At 40.3% G+C, this 18,613-nt stretch overlaps 1 protein-coding gene across 1 annotated transcript in view; it reads left to right on the top strand.

The window, feature by feature from the left end:
* camkmt (calmodulin-lysine N-methyltransferase) overlaps positions 1–18,613 on the top strand; it is a 137,575-nt gene that overhangs the window by 77,811 nt on the left and 41,151 nt on the right. Inside the window, exons 4-5 of the mRNA XM_074676393.1 lie at positions 12,819–12,879; positions 15,232–15,283. Coding sequence (XP_074532494.1) covers positions 12,819–12,879; positions 15,232–15,283 — 113 coding nt within the window. The remainder of the gene's footprint in view (positions 1–12,818; positions 12,880–15,231; positions 15,284–18,613) is intronic.

The raw sequence follows: 18,613 nt of genomic DNA, 5'->3' as shown, positions 1-18,613 counted from the left end.
TTGACTGTTTAATTAAGTCATGCTTGCAAAAGAAAACGTGCATACATCAACAATTTACAATGACCATAATGTTCATAACTAGGTTTAAGTAGTTACCAAAGAATGTCAAACAGTGCTTTTGCTTGAAATGCCCATATCTACTGTGGAGTAAAATTTGCCCACCTGGTTTCATCCATCCTAGCTGACAAAAAGCTGGTCATTAAAGGAAATGAAAATTAAAACACAAGGAAATGAAGGAAATGAAAGCACAAACTGCTGATCCCTTTGTGTTTATTTAAGTAAATCACAGCTCATTTCATTGGTCACGTCTTCAAAATGACACCATCTGAAATGACCTATAACTCACATCTGTCCTTAGAGGTATATACACACAAGTATACTTTGTTGGTTCACACCCAGTGTGTGTTTAAAATCAAAAAACAAATTATAACTTCATTGTCCCCAAGGGTCAATTCACTTTGCAGACAGTAGATCACACAATACAAAACAACACCACCACACAAGACCTACACACTGCCCACACACATATTACTGTGTGAAGAATAGGAAAATATCAAACTGTCTGATTCTATATTGAAATACCCCTCACCTGATGATGAAATTACCATATTGAGAGTGGCCTTTGATGCATAATAAGTATGATCCTCCATTTTCAAGGGCCATGTACTAAAACAGCCAGGCCAACCAGTGCCCAAGAACATGACACCCTTTAAATTTAGTCCAAAACTGTAGAGCATTGGACCACATCATTGGAAACTGAGTTTAAAAAATAGTTAAAAAATAAAAAAATATATATATATATTTTAGTAACAAGTCCCTATTATTTGTTTTATTTGAAGGAAAGGACAGTGGGCTAAGGGGAAAACATGCAAGAGGAAGAGGAAATTATGTGAAGCAGTGGACGTTATGTCAGAATCCAACCCAGGCCACCAAATTGGAAGACGACAGCTTCTGCTCAGAATTGAACTGCTGTGCTCAATGTGCACCATAGCTGTGTCAAAATAGGCTTAAATTCTTACTAATACTTACTTTCAGTGTTAGGTTAGGAGTTTGTTTTTTGTTTCAATGTCAAAAATATGCTAAAGGTTACCTGCCAAAAACCACACGCAGAGAAAACACTGAAACTACAACCAGTATTCTTTGGTGTGTAACATCCTGAGCCTCGGCAGTCACAGACTGTGCTAACATACTCAGATTACACAGGACCGACTGACAGAGCTCCAGTGCGTCCGCTCCACTGTCTCATTTATTTGGAGATGGGGTTTTTGAGAGGTGCTTTTTTTTTTTAGAGAAATGCCTACCAGGGCACCAATTTTGGATGAAACAACTGGTGTTTTTGATGTCAAATTGGGTGACATTTATATTTGAATGACTAGTCGGTTAAATTTCTCTTTGGTTTCACTGGAAGTCACAGGTTTTGACAGTGGAAAATTCAAACTGAAGTGAGCATTGACATGGATCATAAGTTTATGTTAGATAAGAAAAAAAAAAGAAATGATCGATGATAAATAAATTTGCTGCATGTTGTTAGATGACTGTTTTTTCATTTTGGTTCACATCCAGAAAGAGAACTGCAGGACAAGGAAAGGCTCAGTGGAAGCTGTAATGTTATCGCATTCTTTGTTTTATTCTTATTTCCGTGATCCAAGAAACAAAAACCTCTCATCAGCTATTCAATTTTTTTACTGTCCTTTCCCCTTCTCCTTTTACTGACATCTCTTTAACACCCTTTTACCCATGTTGTCGCTCCTCCATGTCTCTAAAGTGTCCCAACTCTTTTTCCCTTTTTCAATTCGGTCCATCCTTCTCTTCTTCAGTCACTCCCATTGCCCTCTCTTCCTCTGCCCCCTGTCCTAATTGTTTATACATTAACATTCAAAGAAACTAGATAGCTTGCTGCAGGTGACACCCTGTAATTTGACATCCGTGCCTTTCTCCAAGGAGGGACAGAGATGCAATCTGTGGCAATCTACTGTGTGTGTGTGTGTGTGTGTGTGTGTGTGTGTGTGTGTGTGTGTGTGTGTGTGTGTGTGTGTGTGTGTGTGTGTGTGTGTGTGTGTGTGTGTGTGTGTGTGTGTGTGTGTGTGTGTGTGTGTGCAGCTTAATCTGGGGTTGTCACACGGCCCCATGCCACTCTCCGTATGCTAATCAATGAACGAACCTCTGCAAAGCTCTCGCCTGCCAGCTAAACCCCACACCTCACTGCTGATATGTCTATTAGCCACATGTCAAACCCCCGCTTTGTTTCTGCCTCCCCCTGTCTCTCTCCACATCTGCCTCCCTTCCCTATCATTCCATCATTCCTCCTCTTTTTGTATCTGTCTTAGTCATTCTCTCCTGCTTTGCTCTTTAATCTTTGTTTGGCTCTCATGCTGCTGCTCTCACACCCTCTGTTCTCTGAACTTGTACTTGTTGTGCATCAGATGCGGTTTAGACCAAGTAGCAACATCCAGTCTAAAAAATGTGAGGCAATGCCGAAGTGCTAAAATCTGCAGTTTGTTGAGTGTCTCCTTAAAGCTTGCCCTGGAAATACAAGAAGCCCAATGCACAGCAAGTCAAAAAAGCAGTTTGAACATGTTAACAGTCAGGTACAAACATAGTGTGTGTCACAGGGATACCAGTTGATATGATACCTGGGCCAGGTTGTTTTTTTCTAAAAACTATAGAATTTGATGTCCAGTAATAATCCAGTCAAAGCACAAAATTGATACCTGCATTAACAGGCCCCAACCATATGTGTGGATCATCTGTGCAGTCCTCCACAGCTTCTGGATGGTCAAGCCCAGTTATAGTGGTTAAATGGTTTATGTGAAATGCTGACTAAATCTCACTTTCAGTCAAACCACACACATACACACACACAGCTTAAGAAGTGGAGCTGAGAAAGGCTTTTTGACACCGGGCTAACGTGCATGCACATGTCTGTCAACTCGGCTGTGCCCCTAATTATGCAATGTGATGTATAGCTTTTGTTTCTTTTGTTATATGAAATACGTTACCACTCATACAGTGTGTATGACTGAAAAGTGTTTTTTAAATTACATTGCTCTTGCAGCCTGCCTTACACTTGAGCAACAGCATTATTTTTGCATCTTCATTTTGGTATCATTGTTTGAAACCTGAGGATGCTTGGGACAAACCACAACATCAACAACTAAAAGCTCAGTTATTTTAGAAGATTAAAGAAACAACATCCATGCAGTGCTCCAGACGAGTAACTGTTTACCATGATAGAAAAAAAGGCAGCAATCACTGTTGCTCCATCAATGTCAGCCATTATTTTGGTACAGCAGATTGTAAGGGTCAAGAAGTACCCATGAAACCTTGTTCTCACATAGACTGGGTATCTAACTTGGTGTTTGGGGGGGAAAGACCAGAATCAGATGCCTTTAGTATTTTGTCTTGAAGTTGTGTGCTTGGATATGGTTGCTTTCTATTCTAGAGCACACATTTCTACATTTCTGCTTGCTAATACCACACATGCTGCAGTCATGTCTTCTGTAATGAGATTCAGGAAAAGAGTCTTTCATTACGTCAGATGTTCTGTCAGACAGGTGGAGGAGACACAAAATGAGTTGTGGTCATGTGTTTTTCTTCATGCTTTTGCAAGATTTAAGACATGACTGACAGACAGGTGTAGAAGCAGGTAGACACGAAGGCAAGCAGACAGTTACAGGGGCAGTTAGACAGGCAGTCAGCCTTGGCATTTTGCAGCAGATAAGTAAGCTATCAGAGGAGGGGGATAAATAGCAGAGTAAAGATTGGTCCCGGCCCCCTCAGAGAGGAGCGGGGGGCCACAATGCAGGCGTGGGGGGCAGATAGCCCCCTGCTCTCATTATACTCTGCCTAATCCAAAACGATGTTTGCACAGAGAGAGGGAGAGGGAGAGGAGGGCCACGCTTATCGAAGCCCTGCACAGTTCTCTGAGCGTGTGTGTGTGTCTGTGTGAGTGAGTGTGAGTGTGTGTGTGTTAAAATGAGCCTATTCCAATGGAAAAAGGGATCAGGAGTGTCTCCAAGGCAGACTCTGTTGGCTAGAATGTCGATGCTTATCACACGTTGCCTGGCTCTTCTGGTGAAAGGCGAATAGGCTATCTAAACTGTCTATTCACAGCAGTTGTGTTTACCATAGCAGCCGGGCAGATTGATCAATTCATAATTGCTATTATTATACACACACTGTTATTAATAGTTTTTATAAACATAATCGGATTAATCCGGGGTGCAAAGATCCTTTAAGACCACAAAGCATTCTCCTTTTTTGATCGATTAGTTTTTGTTCTTCATCCCCGTTGACTTGTGTTTGCATTGCAGCTTTTCTGAAATCACCTGACTGCAGCAGGCACCTGATTAATATACGGCTCCTTAAAGCCTGAAGTGCCTCTATAATACTTGGTGTTTCACCCTTTGGCAGTCTAATTCTTTCTCCTGATTACGCCTTTCTTTTTGTTACAAGGAAATTCTTTTGAGGCTGGATTATTTGATTAAGATCTTAGACTTGTTCAGATTTCAGTATCAACATACTGTACTGACTGATGAAGACTCAGCTGCTCAGTAAGTCCTAGAAATTGTTTTGATGATTTCTCCGAAGCCGAACTACTCGGGAAACTCATTTCAATCCTGAAAATGTTGTTGGAGAGGGAATACTTGACTTAAAATCTACTTCTTTGCAAATCCATAATCTTTTTACTGGAGGAGTAATGGTCCACATACTGGGTCGTCAGTCTGCATCATTGACTGTATTAAAAGATGGACGATGCAACTCCTGGTCATAAGTAATGCCACAACCATGATGTGTGATAACAGAGCTTTCAATCATGACGTTGTGCCTTATTTTTTGACTTCGAGTAGCTCATCAAAGGTGGAATTCACCCAAATTGGCATGATGAAAACTTACTAATTATACCATGATTTTGAAAACACCTTTAATGTGTTTTGGGATTTTAAAGTTTCACTCATATACCATCTGTTTACATGGAGGAAGAGGGAGATCCATGGTTTTGGCTTCACTTTTGGGTCTTGTCATGAGCATCATCTATGGTGTGTATCCTGTAACTGAATATTGTTTAAATGTACAGGATTTGGAAACTAACACCTCATTTTGAGGTATAATAAGTAAATAAATAAAGATAAATAAATCAATAAATAATTAAAAATCTGAATGTCTTATGGCATATTGTAATGTCAAAGCACTTTGAATCTGTAATGATGTACAATTGAAAGATATTCCAAAGTGTTGCTCATGAAAATGTTCCTCTTTTTTGATCATCCAAATGTTTTGTCACAGAAATTAATTTTGTAACCACTTTACCACATGCAACAAGTGCTGTTGTTTCTGATGGTGGAAAATGCACAACCCTTAACCTCTATATGCAACCATCTTTAATCACACACACACACACACACACACACACACACACACACACACACACACACACACACACACACACACACACACACACACACACACACACACACACGCACACAAGCTCACACACACATCAGCTCCTGGTCTTGTGAACTGTGTGTACCCTGTCTAGGCAGGCCCAAGTAATCCTGGCCTCCACTAAAGTAGCCGTGTGAGAGGACAGATTGTCAGTTGATCATGGCCAGCCGAGAGCCTTATCCCTTATTGGATCGGCCATGGAGGAGGCTTAGGAATTATCTGAGGCCTCGCTTAATGTGGAGACGGATCACCGCCAGAGAGCCACGAGCCTGAAGACACACCAGGCCTGGGGAGAGGAAGAAACTATATATTTGTGCGTGTGTGGGTGTGTGTGTGTATGTAGTAGGGATGGTGCACATGTGTGTATGTGTGTGTACAAAAGCAACATCATGGCCCACTTAACCCCATCTTGACACCTCGCTCTCACTGCTGTTGTTGCTATTTTTTGCTTCCCCCCCCCCCCCCCACACACACACACACACACACACACACACACACACACACACACCCTCTCCACTCCCTGATCACTCAGCTCCTTCATTCTTACTTCTCTTCATCTCTGTCTTCATTTCTCTATTCTGAAGAATCAGATGACTCCTGGAGGTTATGATCTTTGGATGTAGAAGTTAGCTGAGATTCCTTTTTTTCCCCATTCTCTTCACATTTTCCATTCATCTTCCTCCTCTCTAGGCTTCACCAGGGTTTTTTTGAATTACTCACTCACTTTCCTTTCTCCTCAGCTTTTGTTATGTCTCTGACTTTTTCTTTTATGGCCATTTACAGCATATTTTTGTCATCAGCAGGTGACCCAATAGGAGAAGATAAAATAAAGGCTAGGAGAAAAAAAAAAGAAACAGAGATAAATCTACTGTGATATGAAAACTGTTGTCCATCACTTTACTTCTCAGAGCCCTCCTGTGTAGCTGTAAATACAGCAGCTGGTGTAGCAATGAGTAGCATCCAGCTGTAATGGAATTATAATGGCCTTTCATATAATCTGTTTTTAGTGATAGTAAACGCACAGTTGTCAGATCATAACTACTTGTCTTTGAACATTTGGAACACAGGAAGAATGTTTAAACTTTAATGTCTTTTAAGCAGTCTGAGAGCAGCAAACAATATTGCTTTCAGCACAGGCTCACTTAAGCAGATCCTGTTATCTTTGAAATGAAAGTGCCCCGGCTCTGTTTAATTAATTGTTGGTACTGAGAACAGAGCACTGCCCTCATCTCACTCAACCCAGCTAAGCTGGTGAGTTATTTTAGGACATCTCCCCCAAATAGCAACCAGATCTCCTTCAGGTGTTTGAAACAGCCCTTTAGCTAATTCTCTCCGTGCTGTCTGATCCCTGTAACGGCCTAGTTTCCCTCAGGAGAAGCCAGAGGATGAGGGTGGGGAGGAGGATGTCTCAGTGACTGGGTTACCTTTCTTAACCTGCTGCCACTGTGGCTCAAACCTGGATAAGCAGCAGAAAACAGAGGGATGGACGGATAATTCCATCCTGTGCATGTGATTACTCACAGCTACTGAGGCAAGATTAGTGCTGCCGTAAGTGCTGGAGTTCCCAGGGTCACGCCCAGGTCACTAGGATATGGAGGGATGAGGGTTTAGGACCAAAGCATTATACAGCGGTTCTACCAAGAAGTGGGATTGCTCCAGCCAACACCCACCTTCCAGTATACTGGTAACATGAAACAAAGTCCTTTGGACTGGTTTCCAAGAAGTTGCTCAATCAAATAAAAGCTTGGGCAGCATACAGCCACCAACAGAGCCCATTCCCTGTTCAATACTACTTTCTTTCAACTTAAGGATGAGTCATCAATCACGACTGGAACAACGAGTCAGTCAGTTGCCAACCAGAAAATAAATCTATGACTTATTAGTGTGAATGATAAGTTTGAGCCAGGGCCTGAACTTTGGCAAAGGATTGCAAAAATTGCACACAAAAAAGTCTATTCCAGCAACACTTACACCTATATCCTGCAAAAATTTTCAAAAATGCTAACACAGCAAAATTTTGCACTGAAATGAAGCTTACATAAGGAACTGGATCAGTCTTCAGGTGTTATCCTCCCTCTCCCTACACACCTGGGCAGGTGTGCAGTGACAGGGATGAACAGTTTCAGACAACAGATCAGTTATGTACATGTGTACATGATTTGTTTACTATCTGCTACGTTCTAAACAACAGGAGGATAGTTTGTGGCTTATCGAGGAATGTAGTCTGTTAGCATCCTAAACTGGTTGTTGCCTTGTTTGGGAGAATACTGTGGTCCATCTAACACTTCACACACACATTAAAGTAACCAGGCATTTATTGTAGTTGAAGATATGACCAAATAAAAACTCAGCACAGTGTTTTCAAGCTTCCCAAAAATCTTTCCTAATGTTCAACACCCCCCATGAAGAATTTAGAAGGAGGGGCTGAAAGCTTAAGGACTTAAATTTACTGGAAGCGAATATCAGATTCTGTCGGTCATCGTCCAGGAAAGCTCAGACCTCTGGGAACAACTGGGAACACTGTGTAACACCCCTTTAGTCACCACATGGCCTGTTTGCCTGGATACAACTGATTTTTGATAAATCACAAGCAAACAACGCTGCTCAGACTCAGACTTGAACAGAAACTTAAGTGCCTCTATCACCAAAAAGTGAGTCATATGTAAAATAACGCAGCTTTTGATAGAGATAACCTTGGCGTAAGAATCAACAATTTGTCTGCCATGGCAGCCGTGGGTGAAAAACAGTTTTAAGAGGGCGTGAAGGGTTTTTAAGAAGAACAATATTGAAACCACCCAACCGACAAGTTAAATCCTCATTTATGGTACACATTTAGTTTTTAAGAGGCACCTTTTTATTTGCAAGCCATGTTCCTTTCACTGGATTTAAGTCATTCCTACGCTGAGAGAATCTCACCCAGAGGCCAGTTAACAATGTTTCCAGCTCACAACCTCAATAAGTTGCACATATGGTTTTCAGGGTAACACCACTGGCTAGGTTTAGTGACTACACACACACACACACACACACACACACACACAACCTCTTCCTTTCCCATCTAGTAATTGAAGGTGAGAAATAATTTCATTATCCTCAGGAAGAGTAATCTGCTCTCCACTCCTGATCCCTTCATTTCCTACAGTGCACCTCGACCTGGGAGGCACACACACACGCACACACACACAGCACAAATGCACGCACACACATGCATAGAACATAGACTCACATAAACACTTGCTCATTTTTTTCTTATCACCCCGAGCTATTAATGTTATTGGAGTTGGGGATTAACCATCAGATTCACATATGCTTTACAAAGCTTTATTACCGTATGCTGTCTGTCTTGCTCTCCCTCTCATACACACAAACACACTCTCATACACTGGCAGAGACATAACTTTGTATTCCAGAGGGTTAATCTAGCGTGAGCACCAGTTAATAAAGAGGATGCAACTGTAGCAGGCAGTATCTTTAGAAATTGACATTACAAGAGCTGAACTTATTTTTTTAGCAAAGTATCGTGATGTTACATTTGTTGACTCTCCATGAAAGGCCTTCAGGATCAGTTGGTTTTCAAACATATCTCCTGAACAGTACAGTAATAAGAGCAGGATGGAAAAAAATAAAAATGCATATCACATTTTTTAAAGGGCATCATTTTTTTTGATCTGCTCATCTCAGCTGAACCCCAGAGCTTACCCACTTTAATGTTGCATTACCACCCTCTGCTGTTCATCTCCCCAAGATGTTATGGGCTGCCCCTGATGTCAAGTGTCATGGTAACACACATCCATGGACAGAGGGAGGAGGGGAGGAACTACGCTGACATTTCAGTGCAGGAAGGTTTAGAAAGAGATACAATTGGGTTTCATGTAAACACCAATGAAAAGAAAAGTGGTTGAATTGGATGTGGCAGCTTAATTCCTTACATATAGGACATCGATTTTAAAGGATAAACCAAAGTGATAAGTGAACTGTACACAGTCCTACTGCAGAAAGAGGCTTTAGCCATTTGTTTCTTTCTGCCTCATAAATATAAGGGATTGAAGTGATCACTGCCTTTACTTATCTAGGTGACAGAGGTTGAACGTCAGACCTTGATTTGCGCATACAGACTTAGAAGAAAGAGGGAAAGGTATTCTAATGTGAAGAAAATAGCAGTTAAACTTTATCATGTAAATGTTTATTACAATACAGCCTGATCAGTTGCCTGGATTGCGGACTTGGTTCCATGTCATTGCCAATGATTTTAAAACTTAGATATCAGGGGAAAAGGCCATTTCGAATAGAGAACATATGAGCATATTTAAAAAAAAAAATCAATAAAAAGAAGGCTTAACACACAGCCTTACATACACCAATTCTCAAATCAATCAGAGCAATTTTTAGCTGGTGGTGAAACAAACTGAAAGTTTATATTGGTGCCTCTTTGAGATCTAGAAACTCAACACCAGACCATGTGAGACAAGAGTGACAAGTATTTTGTCTCTGCATGTAACCACTGTGAAAAGGAAACTGTCAGGAATGGTGACTAATGATTGAAAAAGTTGATATTGTTGTTTCACACACTGTGTTCTGTATTATTCTAGAGTTCAGTTCAAGACCTAACATTCATATATCGTAACCGCAAAGAGTGAAATAAATCAAACATGTATTTCTTTTAGCTTGCGAGGATTATGGCTTACAGTTTCTGAAAAATCAAACCTCAGTGTCTTATAAATTTAAAATACAACATTAAATCAATAAAAAGGATTTTTGATATACATAGCTCGGTCTGAAATTTTGTTATTTATGTACACTCAATACTTAATTGTGGCTCTTTTTGCATAAATTTCAGTGTGGGACAATCAGGTTGTAGTTCTGCTGAGGTGTTATGGGAGCTCAGGTTGCTCTGATGGCAGCCTTCAGCATGTCTGCTTTACCAGACTAGTGTCTCATATTTCGCTTGACTATACCTCATTGATTCTTTCTGGAATCACAACGGGCAAGTTTGCTGGCCAGTAAAGCACAATTCTGCAGTTTTGCATATTTGTATATTTTATGTCTTAACTTTTTTCTGTATTCTATCTGCATTTTTATTATTTTCTTGTTAAGTGTTAGCACCATAGACTATATAGAGTGGACAGCGGGGCTCCGCCTTTAATCATTGTACGGTTTTGAAGCCAAAATTCCCCTGTCACAGGTGCAGCCATTGGCAGCAATTGCAGCCAGAGTCTGCGCAGTAGAGACTGTGAGGGATTCTGGGAGAATCTGAGTGAAGCCGATTGACATAAATGACAATTATTTTTTTTCTTTCGCAAGTCTTATCACTTCTTGACTCTACCTCCCGACATATTTTACAATCCCTGAAAAAAATACACAAAAACGTCAGCTGTCAATCATCGTTAAACGTGACATAAAACCTTGTTTTTAACCTCTTATAACCAATGAAAACAAAACTTTTCAGAAAAAGGAGGACTGAATATAAGACAGCCAAGTGATATCTTCAAATCACCTCAACAATCGGACATGAGAAACATTTCTACGAGGATTATTAATTTTTTTATTAAGTTTGACCACAGCTCATCTGGAATGACTGGAGAGACGGTTTTTTTTACCTATACTGCAGCCAGCCACCAGGGGGAGCATTTTTTTTTTTTTATTCTGATTCTGATTATGTCACAGTCATTTAACCAGCTTTTGATACTTTTGGCAGTGTGGGCAGGAGCCAGTAAAAACGAAACCAGTATCTCCATAAAGCTTAAGGGGAAGCTCGGGAGGAAGCATGAAGTGCACAAAAAAAAATAATTCAACCACTGAAAAAAATGAACTATTCCACATATTCTTTAATTATTGAGCACACACTTATAACACACATCTACTTCTGAGTAAAACTTTAACCAAAGTTACATTTCCAACGTTATCCTTAATTCTCCACCAATCCTTACTGAACCCAAGGGTTTGGTGACAGAGCCACAACTGGGACTGGAAAATAAAAACAAAGACGTAGGGACAGCTGCTGCAATTTTGTTTTTTATGTTTGAAGTGGGTTTAGTTGAGTAAAACAAGCAAAGAAAGAAGAAAGAAATGATAATAAACATAATTCCTGAAATGAATCACTTAAGTAGCATGTTTTACAATGGATTCCAGCATTACTCTACACACAGAATAGCACTGAGGTGTTGCCTGATGTGTCAACAGATGGTACAAAGTTTCTGTTCTGTATGAAGGATGAAACTTCAGATGTCACCATATTCAAGCCTGTCTTCAAACTCTCTAGAGTCAGTGAAACTACTCTGACTGTCATTATGTGTTTGTGTGAGTGTGTGTGTAAGTAAGCGTGTGCGCTGTCAGGCCAAGACGTGGAAAGCGTGTTCTTTTTTTCTAATGGGGAAAAGGAATATTTGGACATTTTATCAATAGGCATTATTAAATCCTGCTTGCTTGAGCTAATCTTGGCGGACTGGAGTGAGGTGAAAGAGAGGGGGAGAGATAGAAAAAGAGAGTGAGAGAGCAGTGATGTCTGCCCCACGAGGTGAAGAGAGACCGCCTGTAAGCCGCTTATTATATCGACTACCACCTTTTCTCTCTCCTCCCTCCCACCCCAGTTTTCTCTCGTTACATCGCTCATTTTCTATCTCTGTCTGCCTCTTTCCCTGGGCAACTCATTCTATATCCTCACATTCTCTTTTCTCAACAACTCCCTCATGTATACACACACACAGATGCAGACGTGCGCACACACATACACACACAGACGCGCCAAGCCGAACCTTCATGTTCAAAGCCAGAAGCAAAAAGCTGAAGTTTCATTCAAATGGATGTTTACTTTTTCTACTGCCAGGATTTGTGTTTTGTGTGTTTATATATGAGTGTGTGTTGAGTAGTGGAGAGAATATAGCACAAAGTGTGTGCGTGTGTGTGTGTGTGTTACATGCGCAAGCAGAAGGAGAAGGGCTGACAGTAGGTGATAAGCCAGACAGGCCTGCACGCTGTGATTATCACCCACCGGACCCCCTGTCACACATACACACACTTGCATACACACACTTGCATACGCAGTGCCCAATGAGAGAGTGTGTTGCAAGGATTTAGGATTGAAAGAGTGACAGACAGACAAACAGAGACAGAGAAGCCTTGGATCACAGGCAAGGTGGATCCACAAGAGAAGCAAATGAACACAGACTGGGAAACACAATGCATCAAATTATGTTTCACTGAACACCCATTGTTGTCAATATTCAGGTTCTTTTGATGTTGAGACACTGGATTCAAAGCAGCGTGTTACACTGCAGCTGCTATACAAACACCTGCGGACAAAGATCTGTGGCTGAAACAGATAAACATTGTTTAGTAACTGAATGTTTAACTTCCTCTGTCTCTTTCTGACCCAGGTGTGTGGCCGTCTGAAGAGGTGATGGCTCATTACTGTGTAAAGAATCGACACATGTTCAAGTGAGTTACTACTTTCTGTAAACTTCATCTTTCCACTTGAGATGACTCAGCATCAAGACAGCAAGGGCCAACTGCTGTGATTGGATCAGCATTGATTGATTTTATTTGGTCCTTTCTCTGAAACAGAATAGTCGCCATTTTATCAGTGACATAAGATCAGACATTCAGAAAAATCAGTTAATGTATCATGGCCTTCCTTCAAGGAGACCTTAAGAAACTCAATAAAATCTGAAATCAAAGAACTTTGTCAGTGAAAATGGTTTCTGGTTTTTAAAGCCTCAACTAATCATTCTTCAGCACCAACCGTGCATTACCTGTGAGACATGTAAAAATCTGTCTTTAACCGCCATCTACAGATAAAACATTTTAAACAGACAACTTTAAGAATATCCCCTGTATGTCTGACATTGTGTTTACTGAATCACATACCTTAGTGTAACGATTCAACCATCTTACAGCTGGACACAAAGAAACCAGCTGTGTATATAAAGTTGGTGGTAGCTCAGCCTGCAGACCCCTAAGCCCCAAAATTGCTTCAAATGCAGTTAAAACAGACAACTTCAGAATGTTTCCTGTTGGTTTAACATTGTTTTCAGCAGGGATGGGAATCTAAAACCACTTCCTGTTGAGAATCGATAAGAAATGTTTTCAATCAATTGATATCATTAGTTTTTGTACTTAACGATTCCCTTACCGATTCTTTACAGTACGCCGGAGCAGCAGGACCTTACGTGACTACCCTGCTGCAGCTGTCTTTGCTTAGCAGTTACTACGTGTTTTCCAAGAAAACTCTAAATCAGGATTTTGGGCTGAAAGTTTAACTGAAGAACTGAACTCACAAAGAAATGTAAATTACTTTCTCACCGGAGATTCCTATTCAATACATTAAACATAGTATAAATCACATTATTTACAGAAAACAAAATAAACAAAAAAGCGCTAGCTTGATGCAAACATATACTGAAAAATGAATTGATATGCTAACGGTTAGCATATGTTTGTATAACTTTGGCTTCTAAATAGATTTTAGAAGCCAAAGTTATATGTATGTTTCATCACAGAAACATATCACAATCATTCTTTGTAAAAAAAAAAAAAACAAAAAAAACAAAAAACAAAACAGAACTTTAAATATCAAAATACTTGCAGGGAGATTAAAGAATAGTTACGTGCAGCCTCATGGCTGACTATAACTACAGCAAGGTCCCAAACAACTTAGATTTATGCTTTAACCACTTCGAGACACTAGATGGCCTGCTTGAGTCAATGATGTATTACAAAACAGTAAAACAACATCACAATGTGCAATTTTTACTTATTTCTGTGTCTTTACGCCCAGGGACATTCACTTAAAACCTGTAAAGTTACTTTTTTTACACAGAAAATACACAGACAGAATTGATAAGGAAATTGATAAAGAACAGGATTGATAAGCAGAATCGATAAGATTTGTGCGTAGTGACAGCTAAAAACACCGGAGTGCAGAGAAAAGACTGAAACAATGGGATGAAGGCAGAGGCGTACCCACAGAGTTCACTTTTAAAGTGTGTCTTCTCTTAAGCTGCACATGAGCAGCAGCAGGTTTAAAAAGTTAAAGTAACATTCTTGAAAATCAAAAAAGCTGCTGTTGTGAGATAATTGTGCCGATTAAGCATTTTGCCAAGTGTAATTCTGCATCCAAACCTGTCCCCCTTCCACCCTGACCTGCAGTCAATGTTGATACTTGTGTCATTCTGTACTTTTCCACGCCATGCTGTGTTGCTCTTTGCCCTGCTCTCTCATCTGCACTGGCCTGCCCTGCGGCACGAGGCTGAAAAGCACCCAGGCACCTTTGATTTCCACTCAAGGTGGAACGTCACCCTTTGATTTCCTGTTTTAAAATTCAAGAGGCGGAAGGCGAGGAAGAGAGGGGTATTGATCAGAGCAGCGAAAGTGAAGGTCAGCGAGAGAGGGAGAGGGAGGCAGAGAGGGATGAAAGAGGACAGGACCAGAGATGGAGGGGAAGGGGGATGAAAGGAGGATGAGGATGGAGAGAGAGGGGTTGAATGAGCATGTAAGCTACATGACTCTGGATTTGTGTGTGTGTGTGTGTGTGTGTGTGTGTGTTTTCTCAGATCCCTGCTGATTGAGCTTGTGCTTCTCAATGTTCAGTATTCAGCTTTCAGGTTGATGGTTGAATTGATATTTCTTACCCTGCTGTGTTTACTGTGCGTTTGTATCTGCATGTGTTTGTATGATAGCATGGGTGAGTGTGTATCAACTCTGTGTGTATTTCTGTGTGTGTGAGTGCTAAACTGCTAGTTTGAGCTCGACAAGGTGAATCTTATTCCCTCTCTCCTCTCTGTCTCCCAGGGGTGCAGTGTGCGAGTTAGGGGGTGGTATGACTTGTCTTGCTGGGCTCATGGTAAGACACACACACACACGCGCACACACACACACACACACACACACACACACACACACACACACACACACACACACACACACACACACACACACACACACACACACACACACACACACACATAGGTACACACAAAGAGATATCTTCAGCAGAAGTGGCTCAGCCTCTTTAATGAAACCCTCCCTAATAGGCCAATACACAAACCGTATCCATACCTATTCATATGTATATATCATATGCTGCTTATTTGTCTGTGTGCATGCTACTCTCTCTTTATGACTGTATGGGTCCACACATTATGACCTAGTTAAACTGACAGAAGTTAAACTCCTGCTCCAGTTAAAGAAATATAATTTTCTTTGGGTTGTCTGGTTTAAACTCCTTGCCTCACTCTCAATTTCATGTCTTGTCCCTCTCTCTGCTCTCCACATTTTCTTTTGGCCTTCAGCTTTCAAAATGAACAAAAACAAATTTCCCCAATACACAGCTTAAAAAATACCCAAAAGGTTTGTTTTCAGAGATTTTTTTGTGCTGTACAGAGCCCAGTTCTGGATGGGAGTATACATGGTTTACCGTATTCCCGGCTCATGCAAATACCTCAACTTTTAATATGGCCTCACTATTTTTACCTTTTCCTAAGTTGCTCTTGGGACATTTGTTTACTTCTTCAAAAAATCATTATGATGTGATTCTGGGTGTTTGCTTGGGAAACTTGGCCCAGTGGGAAGGTAAATGCTTGTGAGTGTGGATAAATTTAGTTTTTATACTTGGCTACAAAAGGGTTTCCAATGAGCACCATTGGGTCTTATCACAGCAGCACAGCACCTGGAACTTGAAGATCTTGAACACAGGTTGTTAGACTGAGGGCAAACTGTGTTGAAGTATAAACAGTTTATCAGATAAACAATAAGTACAGCAGCTAACAGAGCAGTTTTCAGGATAAACAGTTTCAAATTTAAAAATGAAATATATATATATATATATATATATATATATATATATATATATATATATATATATATATATATATATATATATATATATATATATATATATATATATATATATTAGTACATTTTATCATATTATGTTAATCAGCATAAAAACAAATAAAACAATCACCAGACCACCTGAGCTGGAACACTTAGCTATGTGAAGCAGCTTAGACTTAAGTGCTACCTTGTATTGACAGAACACACACATAGTGACAACCCCACACACACAAACACACACACACACACACACACACACACACACACACACACACACACACACACACACACACACACACACACACACACACACACACACAGTGACACACTCAGATATACCCCAGTCTGTCAGCCATAGGGTTTATTAGCCAGGGTCTTAAGGGCCCCTCCACATAGCAGGCGTCAGTGTCCCATCGATCTCCTAGATGCCATTCTACGGTGTGTATGTGTGTGTGTGTATGTGTGTGTGTGTGTGTGACAGAAAAAGCCTGGTTTTATCTCTTGGCAGTCAATACACCATGTTTTGACATTGGCTTGAGATGGAGTCCTTCCTTCACACCTCTCCTCCTCCTCATCCTTCTTTTATCCGCCACTGACACCACACTCAAGTTTTTTCCCTTTTCCTATATGAAAGGTTTATTAATCAAAAGTTGAATTCTTGCAATTCTTCCCTTATTTGACCTCTGATTATTATTATTCTCTAGCTTCTTTTTAAATACATTTTGACTCTTTGATTTTTCTCGTCTTAGACATGTCCTTGCAGTGCCCTATAAAACAGAGCTTAACATGAAAAATTCTAATATTTATCTCTGCCAAGGTGGTTATGTTGTTGGGAGAGTTTGTTTGTTTGTTTGTTTTTCTGTTAGCAACATAACTCAAAAAGTAACAAACAGATTTTGATGAAATTTTCAAGAAATGTTCCAAATGGGATAAGGAACAAGTGATTACATTTTGGAGGTGATCCTGATCACCGTCTTGATCCAGTTTTTTTTTAAAAGGAGTCTTTATCACTAGCCCCGTTTACATGGGCCCTAATATTCCGCTTGCATTCGGTTTATTTGCTCAAACGGAAAAAGAATTTAACCTTTGTATACTCCTCATTCTGAAAGAAAAGTGCCAATCCGGATGGACATTTAATCGGTTTCACAGGGGTGGAATATTCCTTTCCCCAAACCGATTGAGGTATCATGTATTCACTCAAACGGAAAATTGTCAGGATGCGTTCTTTCAGCGCATGCTCAGATATGACTTAAGACGCAACTAGAGACGTTCCTCAACTTCAAAAATGGCAGCAAGCCGTCAGCACTGGACTGCTGCGGAAGGTTTGTTTTTGATCCAAACTTTGAAAGAAATTAACATAATTTTAAGACTGGACGGACGACAAACTTGCAATACAGAGTATTGCAACACCGTGATAAACAAACTGTCGTCCTCCAGCTGGGATAAATCTCGTGATGTTTACGTTTTTCTGCGCATGCACGCATTGACTATTCTGTTTGATTACAGCGCCGCATGTAGACCAGAAATTGGAATATTCCTTTCCATGTATACTATTGTTTTCAGAACAGTCATTCGGAAAGATTCCATTCAAGAGACGAAAAACTCCTCATGTAACCATGGCTATTGTGAGATAGGGCCATTTTCATCATATGTGTATATAACTCAACGATAAATAGTCGGATTGCTTTGCAAAACAATACAAGACAAGGTCATGATGATTTCTGACAGATGTAAAAGTATGATCCACATCCTGGCAATATTCTGGATACTAAGATCCAGGATCTGAAATATTTACTGGGTCATCATAATTTTCAACACTCTCAGGTAACAAATTATCGTACAAACCTGCAACTAACACCACATTGTAGCAGACAGTCTGCTGAAAGGGAGTATAACATTAGAGTAGGACTAAAGTATTGCATAACAATCACAATATGCTTGGTGGAGGTCTGTGCGCTCTGAATGCTTTTCCAGTGCTACCTTCAATGATAAGTATCAATCTTACAAAAAAGGAAAAAAAAAAGAAGCTTCCTGTATCCAGCCACCCTTCACATATGGCTGAGCTGCTCTGTCAGTGAGTTGTGAATTTGTGCTTTTAACCCATAAATGCATTATGACTTGTTGAGAATCGATTATCATTATGCCAGTTTGCTTTATCTGACACTTTTAATCAGTTAAAAGTGAGTGTAATGGCTCTGCCAGAGAACATGTTTTGGGTTTTAAGCATTCAGATTTGAGGTTCCTCAGGGAAGCATATTCAGTCCCCTGCTCTTCCTGTACAGTGAGTGGAGATGCTAAAAATGTGCTTTATTTGCATTGGATGTCCCACATGTTACCA

Source organism: Halichoeres trimaculatus, unplaced genomic scaffold (assembly GCF_033239565.1).
Source record: "Halichoeres trimaculatus isolate MK-OKI-2021-1 unplaced genomic scaffold, fHalTri1.1 fHalTri1_scaffold_8, whole genome shotgun sequence".
Lineage (NCBI taxonomy): Eukaryota > Metazoa > Chordata > Actinopteri > Labriformes > Labridae > Halichoeres > Halichoeres trimaculatus.
This window is presented reverse-complemented; position numbering and strand designations above follow the sequence as displayed.